Source organism: Euprymna scolopes, chromosome 19 (genome assembly GCF_053919585.1).
Source record: "Euprymna scolopes isolate OS-2025 chromosome 19, ASM5391958v1, whole genome shotgun sequence".
NCBI classification, from domain to species: Eukaryota; Metazoa; Mollusca; class Cephalopoda; order Sepiida; family Sepiolidae; genus Euprymna; species Euprymna scolopes.
In genome coordinates this window covers 31,817,920-31,833,283 of record NC_136500.1, presented here as the reverse complement: position 1 = coordinate 31,833,283, position 15,364 = coordinate 31,817,920, and the positions used below count along the sequence as shown (strand labels likewise).

The 15,364-nt window shown below is 29.4% G+C and overlaps 1 protein-coding gene across 5 annotated transcripts in view; it reads right to left on the bottom strand.

Moving 5' to 3' along the window:
* The window catches only part of LOC145303495 (uncharacterized), a 94,047-nt gene that overhangs the window by 23,014 nt on the left and 55,669 nt on the right, over positions 1 to 15,364 (bottom strand). Inside the window, exon 1 of one of the 5 annotated variants that reach the window (XM_080144923.1) lies at positions 14,326 to 14,739. The exons of the other annotated variants lie outside the window; for them this stretch is intronic. Coding sequence (XP_080001049.1) covers positions 14,326 to 14,739 — 414 coding nt within the window. Of the gene's footprint in view, positions 1 to 14,325; positions 14,740 to 15,364 lie in introns of those variants that run through there. 5 annotated transcript variants of the gene reach the window in all.

Here is a 15,364-nt window from a genome sequence, read left to right as displayed (position 1 = left end):
ACAAAAAAATAGGAATAGGCCAAAGGTCTTCAATGTCGTGTAGAACTTTTTCTTCACTATTTCACAAAATATATCTATTTGAAAGCAATTATTAGTGAAAATGTTACAACTATTCTTGAAGTAGTTTGAACTTCAAACGTTTTATTGGCTTTTTAAAAAATTTTTAACTATCAGTATTTTTCTAATGATGTACATAAAAATATATTTGGTAATAACTATAAAAGAAAATGCAATAATTAAATATTTTTAAGCTATTCAGGATAACAGTGCAGTATATGTGATATTTGTATAGCAACTCTTCATTAAACAAAATCTCCATTCACAGGTTTCTTTTAGCTAAGTCAGAGAAAGCCAGCGTGTGGTATGAAAAGCTAAATACATCGACTTTCTCTATTATTCTTTAAAGGTCAAATATTAATTGACCAATTTGAACTACCATCTTATAAATTGTATGAGTTTCAATTCTGTTATTAACTTGTACAGACATAATGTAAAAGACTTCATTTTCAAAAGGGGAATTAATTATAATTATAAATTACATCTATAAAGAGTAATTATTTCAAAGTAAATTCTTAATTCAATATTTGTTCCTAACTTTTCTAAAGGCACTGTCTCATTTTGATTTCAATTTCCATATATCTTAAATGTTCTTCTAAAAATATAATATCAATGGTGTGTATTTAAAATGTCATTTTTTTTATTTGCAACAAAAATTGGCAATAAATCGCAAATAACGAGGCCAAACCTGAAAACAAGCATGTCAATCTCGAAGTGGGAGTAGGAAGTAGTGGGAGATAAAAGAAAAGTAGGAATGAAGAATAAGCAACGATTGTGATCTCCAAAATAAAGTCGTTTTGTACTTTATACCTATATATGGGGATTTTACAGAATATACAACAAAATGAAAAGTTGTAAAGAAACAAATATATAACAAATAAATGTTATCAAAGGCGAGAAAAGTTACTCTTTTACTAGTAATACACATGGACGAAAAAAAAAAACGCTTTCGATAATCACAGATTTCAAGGTAGTTCTACTAAAATAGCCATATTTTTCAAACCAAAGCACCTCAAGATTTCAAAATACTACTGTTTTCTTCGGAAATGAATATACTTTCAAATGAATTAATAAATATGAATGTACATTATATATTTTAAGAGTTTTAGGCAAATAAAGTGATAAAAATGTAAACATTATAAAATGGCATTTTCGGTAAGGTTTTGTAATGACCCTCCCTGTTTTCTAAAGGCCCGTACCATGATTGTATGAAGAATTTCATCATGAAATTTAGGAAACAATCAGAAGATGTGTTAATCTTAATACTGTCAAGTGTCCGAAATATTTTTGACCATTTCTTTTTTTGTCGTGTTAAAAATAAGACTTTAATATGACGAGTATCGAACATTTTGAAAAAAAATTTCATCGGACACCCATTAGTAAATAAATCATTCTTTTTACTATTTTTATCAATTAGTATTATTCTATGTTGAGTAGAACCGCGGTAATTGATAATAATTTAAAAGGACCTACCCGAAAAAGAAATGTTTCTATTTCTCGAGTTTGGTCAAATTAATTTAGTATTAGTAGCAGCAGCTGTAGTAGTAGTAGTCATAGCACAGTATAAACAACACGCGTTCTTTAATTTTTATTCACAAACGAATTAAGAAAAACATGAAAATATAAATACAAATGTTCTGATATGTTTAATTAGAGCTATTTTGTTATCAGAATAACATTAGTTTAGAACTATTCGGTTTTCAGAATGTATAATAACAATCCCAACCAATTCGGCATTATGAATCCATTATAATTTCTCACATTTCTGGTCAAATTTAAAAACCTGGTTAAAAAAACAAAGTAAACTTTTGTAGATATATAGCTTGCATATTCATTGCATTCGTTTTGAACAGCAAATTAAAACAATGTTTTACTGCGAACAGCCACAAATGTTTTTTTCCAAATCAAAAGATGTATGAAAATCTTGTTTGTATTACTATACACATAGATTTAAAAAAAGTTGTCAAAAAACAAATATATAACAAATAAATGTTATCAAAGGCAAGATAAGTTACTTTTCTACCTAACTGGGTATGTTTTTAGTGTTTATATTTAATATAACCTGTTTATTCAGCTCGAAAAACAGTGTTTACTGATGTATTCGAAAATTTAAAATGGTGGCTGACTCTCTTTGAGGCGATAAGTTTGGGAAAATGAGTTATAAATAAAAAACTAGACAAAATACTGTTAGAAATTCGCTCAATATATGTTACTGTGACATAGGCGGATATATATTCGGCAGGTTTTTAACAGTATTTTGACTAGTTTTTTATTTTTAACTCATTTTCCCAAACTTACCGGGTGAAAGAGATAATCGGCCGCCATTTTTAACTTTCCAATACATCGTTAAGCACTGTATGTTTTTCGAGCTGAATAAACATGTTACATTAAATAAAAACACTAAAAGCATATCCAGTTAGGTAGAAAAGTAACTTATCTTGCCTTTGATAACATTTATTTGTTATGTATTTGCTTTTTGATAACTTTTTCGAATCTATGTGTACAGTAATACAAACCCTGTTATTTTTTCTACTTATTAAACGAAAGGTATTTTTACAACCTGCTCCAGCGTAGTATAAATGGCCTATGGAATAAACACCTTCAACCTCGAAAATAGAAATCAACAAATTTATGGAATTTTCTTCGAAATTTCGTAATGCAGTTTCTTATTAAATTAAAACTAAATATAACATTTTCTGACTTATTTACCTGTCGAATGCACACACATATATATATATATATATATATATATATAACTTTCAATAAGATATTTATTTGAAATTAAATTTTTGTGAAACTAACCGCCCCACCCCCACCCTCTAATATTGTTTTGTTTCTGTCAAGTCTTCAGTATGTTCACACATAATTTTCCTTAGCCTTACAATTAATTCAAAGTCTGAATGGCAACCCTCTCCATATTCTCATTGCATAGAAACCCTCTTAAAACCACACATAATCGTCTTAAAAAAAAAAAAAATAAAACAAAAAGCATACAGGATTTATCTCCCATAAAATAACCCAGTTAACTGCCCTAAAATGCTAGAATGACTTGTAATGGGGAATTATTTTACATTAAATTCTAAAATAATTTGTTTATCTTTCATTAAAGTTTTTCATGGCATTTCATACATAATTGCCTAAAAAGGTAGAATCACATTTTGGAGGGGTGGTCAGAAGGGGTTGGGTGGGGTTAAACAGAATGTGTTAATCTAAAATAATACCAAAGAAATATTGCAATATATTCATTTTTAAATGGTCCTATGTTTAGATTCAAGTTTTTTGTACATAAAGCACATTATAATTCAACTTTAAGTTCTCCAACTTCTTTTCTGTTTATGGATACATGGCATTTTTAAGGAACTGCAGCATATTTATGCACATTTACTGCAGATTATTTGGAAACCATAAAATTTTTGAGATCTTCAGTCGCATATTCTGATTCCTTGTACAAAAATACACTTCTATGGTAAATTTCATTGCTTAATCTTGTGTTTTAACAAAGATATGACATTTTTACTAAAAAAGTAGTGTAAAAAATGTGACAAAACACATACGGTCTTAAAGAGGGGAAAATATCCAAACGTGTGAGGCACAAAAATAGTCATAACTTCCTTAATTTTAATCAGATTTTTAAAATTTAAAAAGATTCTTAGCTCATCAAGCTCTTTCTATGTATACCAATATTGAAATATTTTAAGCTATTTCAATTTTTTCATGTGTATTGCTACTTTTACCTACCCAGATAAGTTTTTTTTGTGTTTTAATGCATTTTAAAACTTTTATTCAGTTAAAAAAACAAGTGGTGTAGAGTTGGTAAGTTAAACTGACAACATGGCCGACAAGAATATATCGTCTTCGGAGTGTCAGTAACAGCACAATACTTGAAAAATAAACAAAATACTGATAGAAATCCACCCTATAAGTGTCACATGACATTTATTGGGTGAATTTTAATCAGTTTTTTGTTTTATTTTCAGAATTTAAACAATCATCGAGAACTGAAAAACTTATTCAAACGGTCCTTTAGAATATAAATATGTCAAATGAAGTGGTGCTTATGCACTTATACTAGCGTGCTATTTCTTTGTAATAGTATTTTCATTTTAAATTCAAGTTTTGCAATATCTTTTTGTTTATTAAAAAATTGCTAAGTGAAAGTACAGAATAACTGAAAATAAATTGATTTTTGGTAAAACTTGCAGAGAATGCTGTTTTACGGTTGGTGTAAAAATGTAACAGAAATTTTATTTTCGTTCTGTTTTAAATTCTGTACATTTTTACAGTACGTCCAACTCCTCATTCACATTTGACATGTCACCTTTTATAGGTTTTCGGGTATGCTGACAAGGTTGGAGGTGTCTATTTAGAAAGCCGTTCTTAACATGGGGAGGTTGGGGGGGGTGTCTATTCTGAAAGCCATTTTTAACATGGGAAGGTTGGGGTGCTTATTCATTGTATGCATACCTGTAAAAGTTAACATTTCCAATGTGAATGGCAAGTAAAAAAAATACTAAAAAGGTATACCAAATTGACTTTTTTCGTTTAAAAATTAAATTATTTCGGTTTAATCCATAACAAGCAACAATTTAATGAATGGTTTATTTTATTGTCGCTATACTGTAATCATGTGATTAAAATTTTAGCAGACTAAAAATTGGGAGACACAAGGGTCTAAAGAACCCAAAATAGTAATTCGAGCAGGTAAGCATGGAAAAAAAATATTAGAAATAATTTTGTTTTAGTTTAGAAGGATTACCAAATAGTAATTCTCTTCTTTCCTGGTAAATGTGCGCCATTTAGGTGCAGCAAAAACAATAATAATGATAATAATATTAATAATAACTAGCGGGACCTGCGGAAATTCCACAGCGGCTCTTTCATACGTAATGTATTGACGTTGGCATTTTGTGGATATTCAGAGTAAATGGAGACACCCTGATATTATTGTAGCTCTCTTGTTAAGACTATTAAATTTTTTTATATAAGCTAGCAGGGACGCTCGGCATTGCAGTTGTAAAATATGCTTAAATATGATATTTTAATTTATGCAGATTTCGTATATATTATTTTCTATCGATTCTTATAAAGTTGTGATTTCAAAAAAAAAAAAAAAAATTCATATGACTTGGATGCATCAGCTAAAATCGAAACCGAAAGCAAAACTTATGAAGAATATATATATATATATATATATATATGCATGTATATATAACTTGAGTTCATTCAGCTATAATCGAAACTGAAACTTAAGAATTCTTGATAAAATTATTAATTACAAGAAACGGAAGGTCATAACAATTAAACAAAAGTCACTAAGAAGAAAAAAGATGAAAGTGTGACACACAAAATAACACATACGCTATCGTATTAATATATAGATAATGATAGTTAAACAAATAAATAAATACATAATTGATGTTTCATGTCATTTCGAGTTTCAGTTTTTAAGTTTGATGGACGAAGTATTTTTTGGACTTTAAGATTGGTACTTTGTCCATTTGACAGAAGTGACATCTAACAAATTTTTAGATGACCAAAACTGTATATAATGTATCTTTTTTTTTTTTTTAATACAAATATAAAAATAAGTTTTATTCAAGCAGTCCTTATTTGAACTTCCATAACAAAATTATAACCTTTATAATAAAAATATTTATGAACCGTTTTTTTCTCAATAGTAAAATGAAAGGAGATAAACAACTTTTAATGTGAGTTCTAATCAATGACAATTATTTTGGAAATATTCTTTATTGGATACGTTTTTTTGTTTTTTTTTTTTTAATGATTTTTGATTTAAAAAAATTTAAAAATTACCAACACCTCTGATGTTTGAAAAAAGTTCATATATATATTTTGGCGGACCTGTACAATCTATAAAAATGCGTTTTTTTGTTTGTTTTTACTTAAAAAAACTTTTTTCAGGCGATTATAATAGATTACAGACTTAACTAATATGAATTAGCAAATGAAGTAATGAAAAATAAATTTAATGATTTAAAAGACGTGGGGGGGGCTACTTTCTCGTTAAAACGTTTTACTTATTTGCTCCTTGAATTACTATTCATCTCTTACCGACGTGTCACATGACACGTGAGATTTTCTGTGTGTGCGTAGATCTCATAGCTGTGTAACTTATAATTAATAAGAATAAAAAAGATAAATAAAAATTTAAAAAACAAACAAAAAAACGCTCCCATATTAAAAGATACTTCAAATATATTTCAGTATCAATAGGGGATATTTTAATTTTTTTTACCATTTGTTGTAAGGGAATTTAAGGAAATCTCACTGTAACTAATCACGTGACACATTGGTAAAGAGATGTACAGTAAGTCAGGGAGCAAGTGGAACGACATTCCACTGGAACATTATAACGAAAAAGTGAACCGCTTTCTTAAATTCATTACATTGATATTTTATCAATTTTTTTTTTCTGTTGATATGATAGTTAGGTCTGTAGTCTATGATCAGAAAAAAAAAAAAAAAAAAAAAGCATTTTAGGAGGGGGGCACTCTTGTACAGGTTCGCCTATATTTTATTATAAAAGTTTTAGCCAAGGTCAAGTTTCTTTCCAACTCCTCAAAAAACTTTAAAATGACGACTTTATAGGTTTTTGGTGGTGCTAGAAAACGAATATCACATTTAAATTTGGGGCAGATAAGTAGTTTTCATGATATGAAGAAATTACTTTCTTTTTCTTCCTATCATGAAAACTACTTATCTGCCCCAAATTTAAATGTGATATTCGTTTTCAGCACCGCACCACTGAAAACCTATAAAGTCGTCATTTTAAAGTTTTTTGAGAAGTTGGAAAGAAACTTGACATTGACCAAAATTTTATTTTCATGTTTGATGTAAAACAAACAAAAATACCAACGTTTGAAAAACAGAAAACAAAAAATACCAATATTTGAAAACAGTCCATAAAAAAAAAAACAACAAAAACAGATAAACACAGTTCATAAACATATTTTTATTATAACGGTTATAATTTTGTTATGAAAGTTCAAACAAGGCCTGAATAAAAATTCTATTTTTATATTTGCATTAAAAAAAAAAAAAAAAAAAAAAAATACCTTTATACAGTTTTGGTCATCCGTACCTAAAAATGTGTCTAACATAACTTCCGCCGAATGGATCAACTGAAGTCCTTTACGCAGGGTTGCCAGGTCGGCTTTTTTAAGGCCAAATTTCGCGAAATTTGGCTTTTTTTTTTTTTTTTTTTTTTAAGCAGCTTGGCCTTTTTTTTTTCAAATAGTAATTATTAAAGAAAAAGTCATAATTAAGTAATTTAAAAGTAGTTAGATCTCAAAACTTGTAGATTTTTTTCATTTTGGCTTTCTTTCTAGATTCATGGATTTGCATGAGAAAAACAGCCCTCAGAATGAACATGCTAACATTTGTCATATCAGGAAAAAAAATCTTTTTCTAAAGACTAAAAGGCCACACCAGGGAATTTCACACCTAAGTGTTTTAATTTGTTTCCACACTTACTTACTAAACGTTTATATGGAACCTCTCAGAGAGTTCACAGTTGAGTAAGAAACCATTCTGGAGACATTTTTTTTAGTATTGGTGCCTTGGCATTGGCACTGTCCAGTTAGGTCACTGAGTTTCAGTTTTTCCTTTTATTTTTTTCATTTCAATTAATATTCGACTAATAATAAATGATATATATATACACACACACACACACACACACACACACACACACACACAATCAAGTCTAGCCTTTTAATTGAACAAATATCAATATTTTTTCTTGGTTATCCCTTCAAAATGGCCAAGTGGAAAAATAGTTATGAAACTAGGCGTAAATATAACAAAGCCTGGGAAAAGTCATATCCAAAGCTCAAAAGTGCTGATGGTTGTCAGCGAGCATACTGTGTTGTGCAAAGTGACAGTTTTACCTAAGCAAAACAATATTTCAGCACACAAAAAAAAAAAAAAAGCATCAAGATAAAAGGCCAAACAGGAATATTTCTCAAAAGTTCTTGATAATTTTATATGTACAAAATCAAACGACCAAGAAAAGGAAGCAGAAATAAAACTGTTTAATTATAACTTGCCATTTTTCAATCCAGTCAATTCACCATATTGGTGAGATTGTGAAAAAATATGGTGAAAAAAATGTTCTAGATAATATAAACGTGCATAGAACTATGTGCACTGCAATAATTAAAAATGCAATTTCGACTGCTCTAAAAGAACTAAAAAATGATTTGAAAGATAAAAAATATGTTTTACTTGTGGATGAATCAACTGATGTAGCGATTCAGAAGCATCAATAAGATTTTACTGTAAAATATCCAAACAGCTTTTCTATCTATTGTACCAGTAATCGAAACTACTGCAGATATTTTGTTTGACAAAATAGTTGAAGAAATAACTGATTTTGGCAAAACTCTTAAAAACTGTTTTTAAAATTGTTTAAAAACTGGATTTGTTAGTGATGGTGCAGCTTCTATGATTGGCAGTAAAAATTCAGTGTGGTCATGAATTAAGTCTGAATCACCAGATTGTATTCAGATGAAATGCATCTGTCATTCTTTGAGTCTTTGCATCGAACATGCATTCTCAAAGTTGCCTTCTAATGTTGGTTTTCTTTTAATTGAAGTGCCATTATGGTTCAGTAATAGTGCCCTTAGACGAGAAGAATTCAAAAATTTAGTTCAAATTATTAACCCTGTAGATGAAAACGACAAAAGGAAAAATGTTCCTCTTCCATTTCAAAATTTATCTAAAACAAGATGGCTACTAAGAGGAAAAATTTTATATAATATTTTGATGAACTGGAAGGAATTATTAGGTTATTTTAGTACTTGTGAAACAAAATTAAGTATTAGTGCAAAATACAAAAGTCGTCTGCTAAAAGAAATGCTGGCAGATAGGATTATTTTTATTTTTTGTTTGCAAACTCCTGTTCAGGAATTTGAAATGATAATTCAACATTTCAACAAGAAAACAGCGATCCACACAAACTCTCAAAGCAATTGATAATGCATCATTAGAATTTGTACGAAAAGCTTTTCAACAAAGGTGGGACATTTAAAACATTATAACAAAATGTTGACTTTGGTGACAGTTTCAGTCAAGAAATCTATAGGTTCACATTAACTGCTGTCGCAGAAATGGACAAAAACTACAAAATAATAGAAGTGAAATTGAAGTGTAAAGCTATGTTGCAAGAAGCCTTACATCAAGTAGAAAAAAAAATTTCCCAAAGCTGACAACATGTTTATAGAACTTTCATTTCTATACCTTGATAAAGTTCTTAAAGATTAAGAGCAAAGTTTGAAGATTTGCTATTTCCACATATCATGGAAAATAACTATGATTGAAGCACAATACAGAAAAGTTTATTTAGTAGAATGGTGTGAAGAACAACATTTTGCAGAGAATAGCATTCCTTCATATTCTCTTAAATTCTAGCAAGGTGTGGCCAAACATGATAATTTTCAGGAACTTGCAGCATATGCTTTAACATCCATAATAACCCCTGCAAGTAATGCAACCGTTGAAAGAATGTTTTCTTTAATGCTATCAGAACAAAGTCTCGTAACAGAATTCAAAGTAAATTACTGGATGCTATTGTAGGAGTTTGTTCTTACCTTTTTACATAACGGTATTTGTTGCAAAGACTTTATATACACAACTAAAATGATAAAGCTACACAACAGTGACAGACTTTATAGTAACGAAGAAAGCAGCATCACAAATAATGTTAAAATTAAGTACTTAGAAGACGTTCTCCATTATTTGCCATGAACTTTCAACTTATTACCTTTTATTTCTTTGCCATGTTATAGACATTTTCAGGAAGAATTACGTTTCTCTTTGCTACCATTGACCAACATGTGTCTTTTATACAGTCATTTTACTCAATTGGGAAATGTTCCATTAATTATTGCACATGCATTCAATTCTACAGATTTATCAGTTCTGCATCTTTCATATAAAAAATCAGAACTGAACTTTCTGGACCACTTACATTTGTTACCTTTCTACCACATTTACCTCTGTTCTGACAGTCTATTCTCATGAACTATCACAAACGTTTATATACATAGCTGCATTTCAATTTGATATTTGTTTTTATCTTATGATGTTTTTCATATCTTCTAAAGATAAACTGCAAGAGTTAAACCTCATTCATGTAAAACCCCAACTCACTTCTTCTTTCTCTCATAATTTTTGTGTTTGTCAATTTATACAATCTGTGATAATAGTTAATGAAAAGTATTTTGAACACATTTTTCAGCTATATTGAAGATGTTAACTCTCAAATGTTTGCATGTTTCCTATATTAATTTTATTTTCGTAACGGTGAGGGTGCAAAGTCCCTTTTTATGAAATTGAAACCGTAGTCTCATTGATATCATTGGGGGTGGGGGGAATTAAAAAATATATTTAGATAAATAAATTCATACTGTGAAACAAGTCTATAATTTTTTAAATCGTACTGGAAGACATTAAAGAAAGAATAACATGTGAAAATGTTATATTTAAATAATTTAAGTTACTAATCTTGTAAAAAAATACAATTTATCTCCATTCGCAAAAGAAATTCTGGTTATATGCTGTTAAAACGCTACCCTGACGTTAAATTTATAAATTTATATGCGAGACTGATCTCTCTCTAAATTCTAAAATGATTGTTTTACCCAAGTTTTTCCAGATATTCAAACGTAATCATCTAAAAAAGCAGATCTATTTGTTATGGGGGGGGGGGGTTGTATCTTAGTGTTTTCATTTACAAAGTTAGCAAATTATTTAATATTAAAATAGTACTAATATTCTTTAACGTTTTCTTGCATAATATTAAACATATCTAAACTGTAGAATGTATTGTAATGAGATTATTTGCCTAAATATTAAAAATATGACCATTCTCTATTAAATTAAAACCGAAAACTATGCTTGGGGGTGGGGTGGGGGGTGGGGGGGTAAATCATTTTTCAATTTCATAGGTAACGTCTTTGGCAAAGAAAACACTACAAAGCTAATACAGAAAAAATAACAAAAAACTACAGACATATAGGGGTTAAAAACTTCAATATAGTCAATTTTTCTTTAATTTTTTAATTTGGCCTTTTTTTTTTTTTTTTTTTTTTAAATGTGGCTTCGCTTTTGAATTTGGTAGTTTTTGGCCTTTTTTCTAAAATTTGGCTTCAACCCTGGCCAGTAGGCCTGCAATTCCCTCAAAACATATATGTAAAAAGTAGGGTCTGCCAAATGATTGTGAAAAATGGACCGTATGTTTCCGTGACGTCAGATTTGTGTTAACTATATGAACTATGGAAAAGCAGAAGAGACTTAATGATTTTTAAAAATCTTTGTTTATCTTCTTCAAACTGCAATTAATTAATCTTTGTTATAATTTTGTTAGGTTTTAAGATTTACACAGTTTAACGATTAATAATATTATAAACATTTGTATATTAAATATGAAATACGGTTTTACTGAATGTTCATTTAGTTACCTACGGGCTTCCATATTTTGTTCGGTAAAAAGAGACAAATAAAATATGAGGGGGGGTACAAAATGCTTAATATTTGTGCAATAATATTTTCAAATTGGTTTTAATCTGGCGATAAAATAGCTGACGAGAGTCATGTTTATATTAAAACTTAATATCTTTTTTTTAAATTTAAACACAATTAATTCAAATCTATGTTGTAATGGAAGATTTTGAAATAATGGAATTTTAAGTTTTAATCTTTTAAAAATTAATTAACTTTTAGGAAGTTTTTTTCTTGGCAATTCAACTGATTATAGTATATATTAATTCGGAAAACGCTATTTAAAAAAGACAAAATTAAATTTATATCATTTTTTGGGTTTGTATTACTGTACACATAAAAAGTTGTCAAAAAACAAATATATAACAAATAAATGTTATCAAAGGCAAGACAAGTTACTTTTCTACCTAACTGGATAACTTTTTAGTGTTTTTATTTGATGTAACATGTTTATTCAGCTCGAAAAACATACAGTGTTTACCGATGCATGTGAAAATTGCAAATGGCGGGGCACTCTCTGGTAAACACGGTAAGCTTGGGAAAATGAGTTAAAACTAAAAAACTAACAAAAATATTGTTAGAAACTCGCTCAATATATGTTACCGTGACATAGACTGACATATATTCGGTAGGTTTTTAAAAGTATTTTGTGGGGTTTGTATTACTGTACACATAGATTTGAACAAGTTGTCAAAAAACAAATATATAACAAAAAAAATGTTATCAAAGGCAAGATAAGTTACTTTTCTACCAAACTGGATATAATTTTCGTGTTTTTATTCAATGTAACATGTTTATTCAGCTCGAAAAGCATACAGTGTTTACCGATGTATTGGAAAATTCAAAATGGCGCCCGACTCTCTCTTTAACACGGTAAGTTCGGGAAAAGGTGTTATAAATAATAAACTAGACAAAATATTGTTAGAAACTCGCTCAATATATATTACCGTGACATAGGTTGACATATATTCGGTGTTTTTTTTTTTAATAGTATTTTGTCTAGTTTATTATTTATAACACCTTTTCCCAAACTTACCGTGTTAAAAAGAGAGTTGGGCGCCATTTTGAATTGTCCAATACATCGGTAAACACTGCATGTTTTTCGAGCTGAATAAACATGTTCCTATTTACAATGCCTCCCCACGGGACAGAGTTAGACACCAGGGTCGTTTTTTTAACGTGGAGAAAATAAACATGTTACATCGAATAAAAAGACAAAAAATATATCCAGTTAGGTAGAAAAATAACTTATCTTGCTTTTGATAACATTTATTTGTTATATATTTGTTTTTTGACAACTTTTTCGAATCTATGTGTACAGTAACACAAACCCCAATTTTCCAATACATCGGTAAACATTGTATGTTTTTCGAGCTGATAAACATGTTACATTAAATAAAAAACACCAAAAAAATTATCCAGTTAGGTAGAAAAGTAACTTATCTTGCCTTCCATAACATTTGTTATATATTTGTTTTTTGACAACTTTTTCGGATCTATGTGTAAACCCCATTTTTTTAAATTGCAACTTCAAAGTAATTTTTTGTTCAATACGTGTATTTAAATTTAAAAAAAATGCTTACTTATTTGAACTCTTATGTTTCATAATAAATAGAAATGTCGATAGATTTAAATATATTTTGTTCAGATTTCGAAAAAATAAATATGGAGGCGGGCGGGGCAGGGCACGCACTAAAAAAAATATTTGGCCTCGTATATTTTACGGAAACTGCATTTTATATGTAATTTCATTCTAAAATGGATAAGTATCGAAAATTTCACGAAAATCTGACCATTAGTTGATTTTTGCTAGATTTATTAAACACGGGTATGTTTTCACGTTCGGAATGCTTACTACATGGGAACGTTATTTTAAAGCGCCAATTATGTAAACACGATTTTCGTCTCGCAATTTCATTATTTTCGTACGATGAAAAAAATCTTTTTTTAATTATTACTAGTTTATTTTGCCCTTCTTTTAAATGGTACAAAAGTTATATTGATAATATTAATTTATAATAAAGTTACATCGTTTTACATATGGGGGGGGGTAATTCTGTGGTGACTTTTGGAGGTGCCTAGTAAAAAAGTCTATGCTTTCAATTTCATAGGAATGTCTTTATTTCACTGCTATTGAAAACAATACAAAATTAATTAAGAAACACAAATATTTGGAAGCTAACATCTTTAATATAGCCCAGTTAACATCTTCAATATAACTTTTTTTGCATTAATATAAAAAACTTTCCATTTGGCCTTTTTTTGTTTCTAAAAGTGTGGCTTCAGGTTTCAATTTGGCCCCTTTTGGCCTTTTTCTTTTAAAATTTTGGCTTCAAACATTTATTAGTCTGCCAAACCTGCTCTGTATTTGCAATATTCAAGGTGTTCACATCTACAGAAAATGACCCCCCCCCCAAGATTACTTTTAACTATAAATAATTTTCTACGTGATGAATTTTCATAATTTAATATATTACTATTTTCGACATGACAAATAAGTATTGTTGCCTAAAACATTTAAAAAAAAAATTAATCTTTCGATTATCTTAACAAGCGCCAAAATGAGAATAGTAAGTCCAAACTAACAAATAAAGACAATATTATTCATTTGTGCTAAATATAACGAGTTATTTTTGCCTGGCCGTTATTACTATTGCATGAACGCGAAACGGATTTGTGAATAAATATTTTAGAGATAATTGAAATTACAAAAAAATTAAAATAAAAAATGTGGTCAATATTTACACTGATTCCAGCCGCGATTGCTTTTCGCATCTTAACCGAACAGAGGTTGTAAGCAATACATTGGGGAGTGACCTTCACTTGGAATTTGCGCAAAATAATGGATGACATTTCGCGCAGTGTTAACGTGGATCGTTTACGTTTTATGGTTTCCAAAAGGTGAAGTTTCATCTCCTCGGAAAATTTACGATGTCTTGCCCCACAGCGAGATTTCCTTCTGGCGGAAAAATAACCACTTTCTTTGTTGATACTTTGGGCTCGATTTGTCGTCTTAAGAGGCGGAATGCCGTCGTACAACAAAGAATGGACATTCTCGTCTCCATAGGAAGCCTCTAAGACGTCCTCTCTCGATTCGGAATGGTTTAGGTTTTGATATTTCATGGGTGCTTCTTCCTGTATTATCGAGATGTCTGACATGTTTAAAATTGTTGCTGCTACTACTGTTTGTAAATAAAATTAATAAAAAAAAAAAAAAGAAAGAAAGCAAACAACGTTAAGGATTTTTTTTTTTTAACAAATAGTGGGCTTTTGTAGTGGACACATTGAGAATCCTCTTCTCCGATCGATACTAATATTAAAATATAAAGATTAATCGAGATTAAAAATGTCAATTTAGTTTATAATATGAACCCGCCATCTCGAGAAATGAATAAAAACAAACAAACCAATAATTTGGTACTACTTTTCGCAAGCTAACGACTGCGTAGGAAAGTTAATATTACGCTGTTATGCGACATGTTCGAAACGAATCTTTCCATTTGAGGCAGGGGACTTTTTCTTTTAGAAACAAATAAAAATTTATTCAAATTTCTCTAAGCTATGGAACTGTTCAGCCTCAAGACATCATTCAAAGCTTTACCTCCTTCGAAAAAGAGGATCAGTTTTTTTTGTGTTTTTTTTTTCTGCCGGTTGCCTGAGATGTCGGATAAATCCAAAAATTCAGTAGTAGAAGACACCGAAAGTGAACTCGGTTTAGCTAAATATGGAAAGGAAGCCGCTAAGCAGGAAACGAAATACGAAACCATATGTAAATACTTTTTGT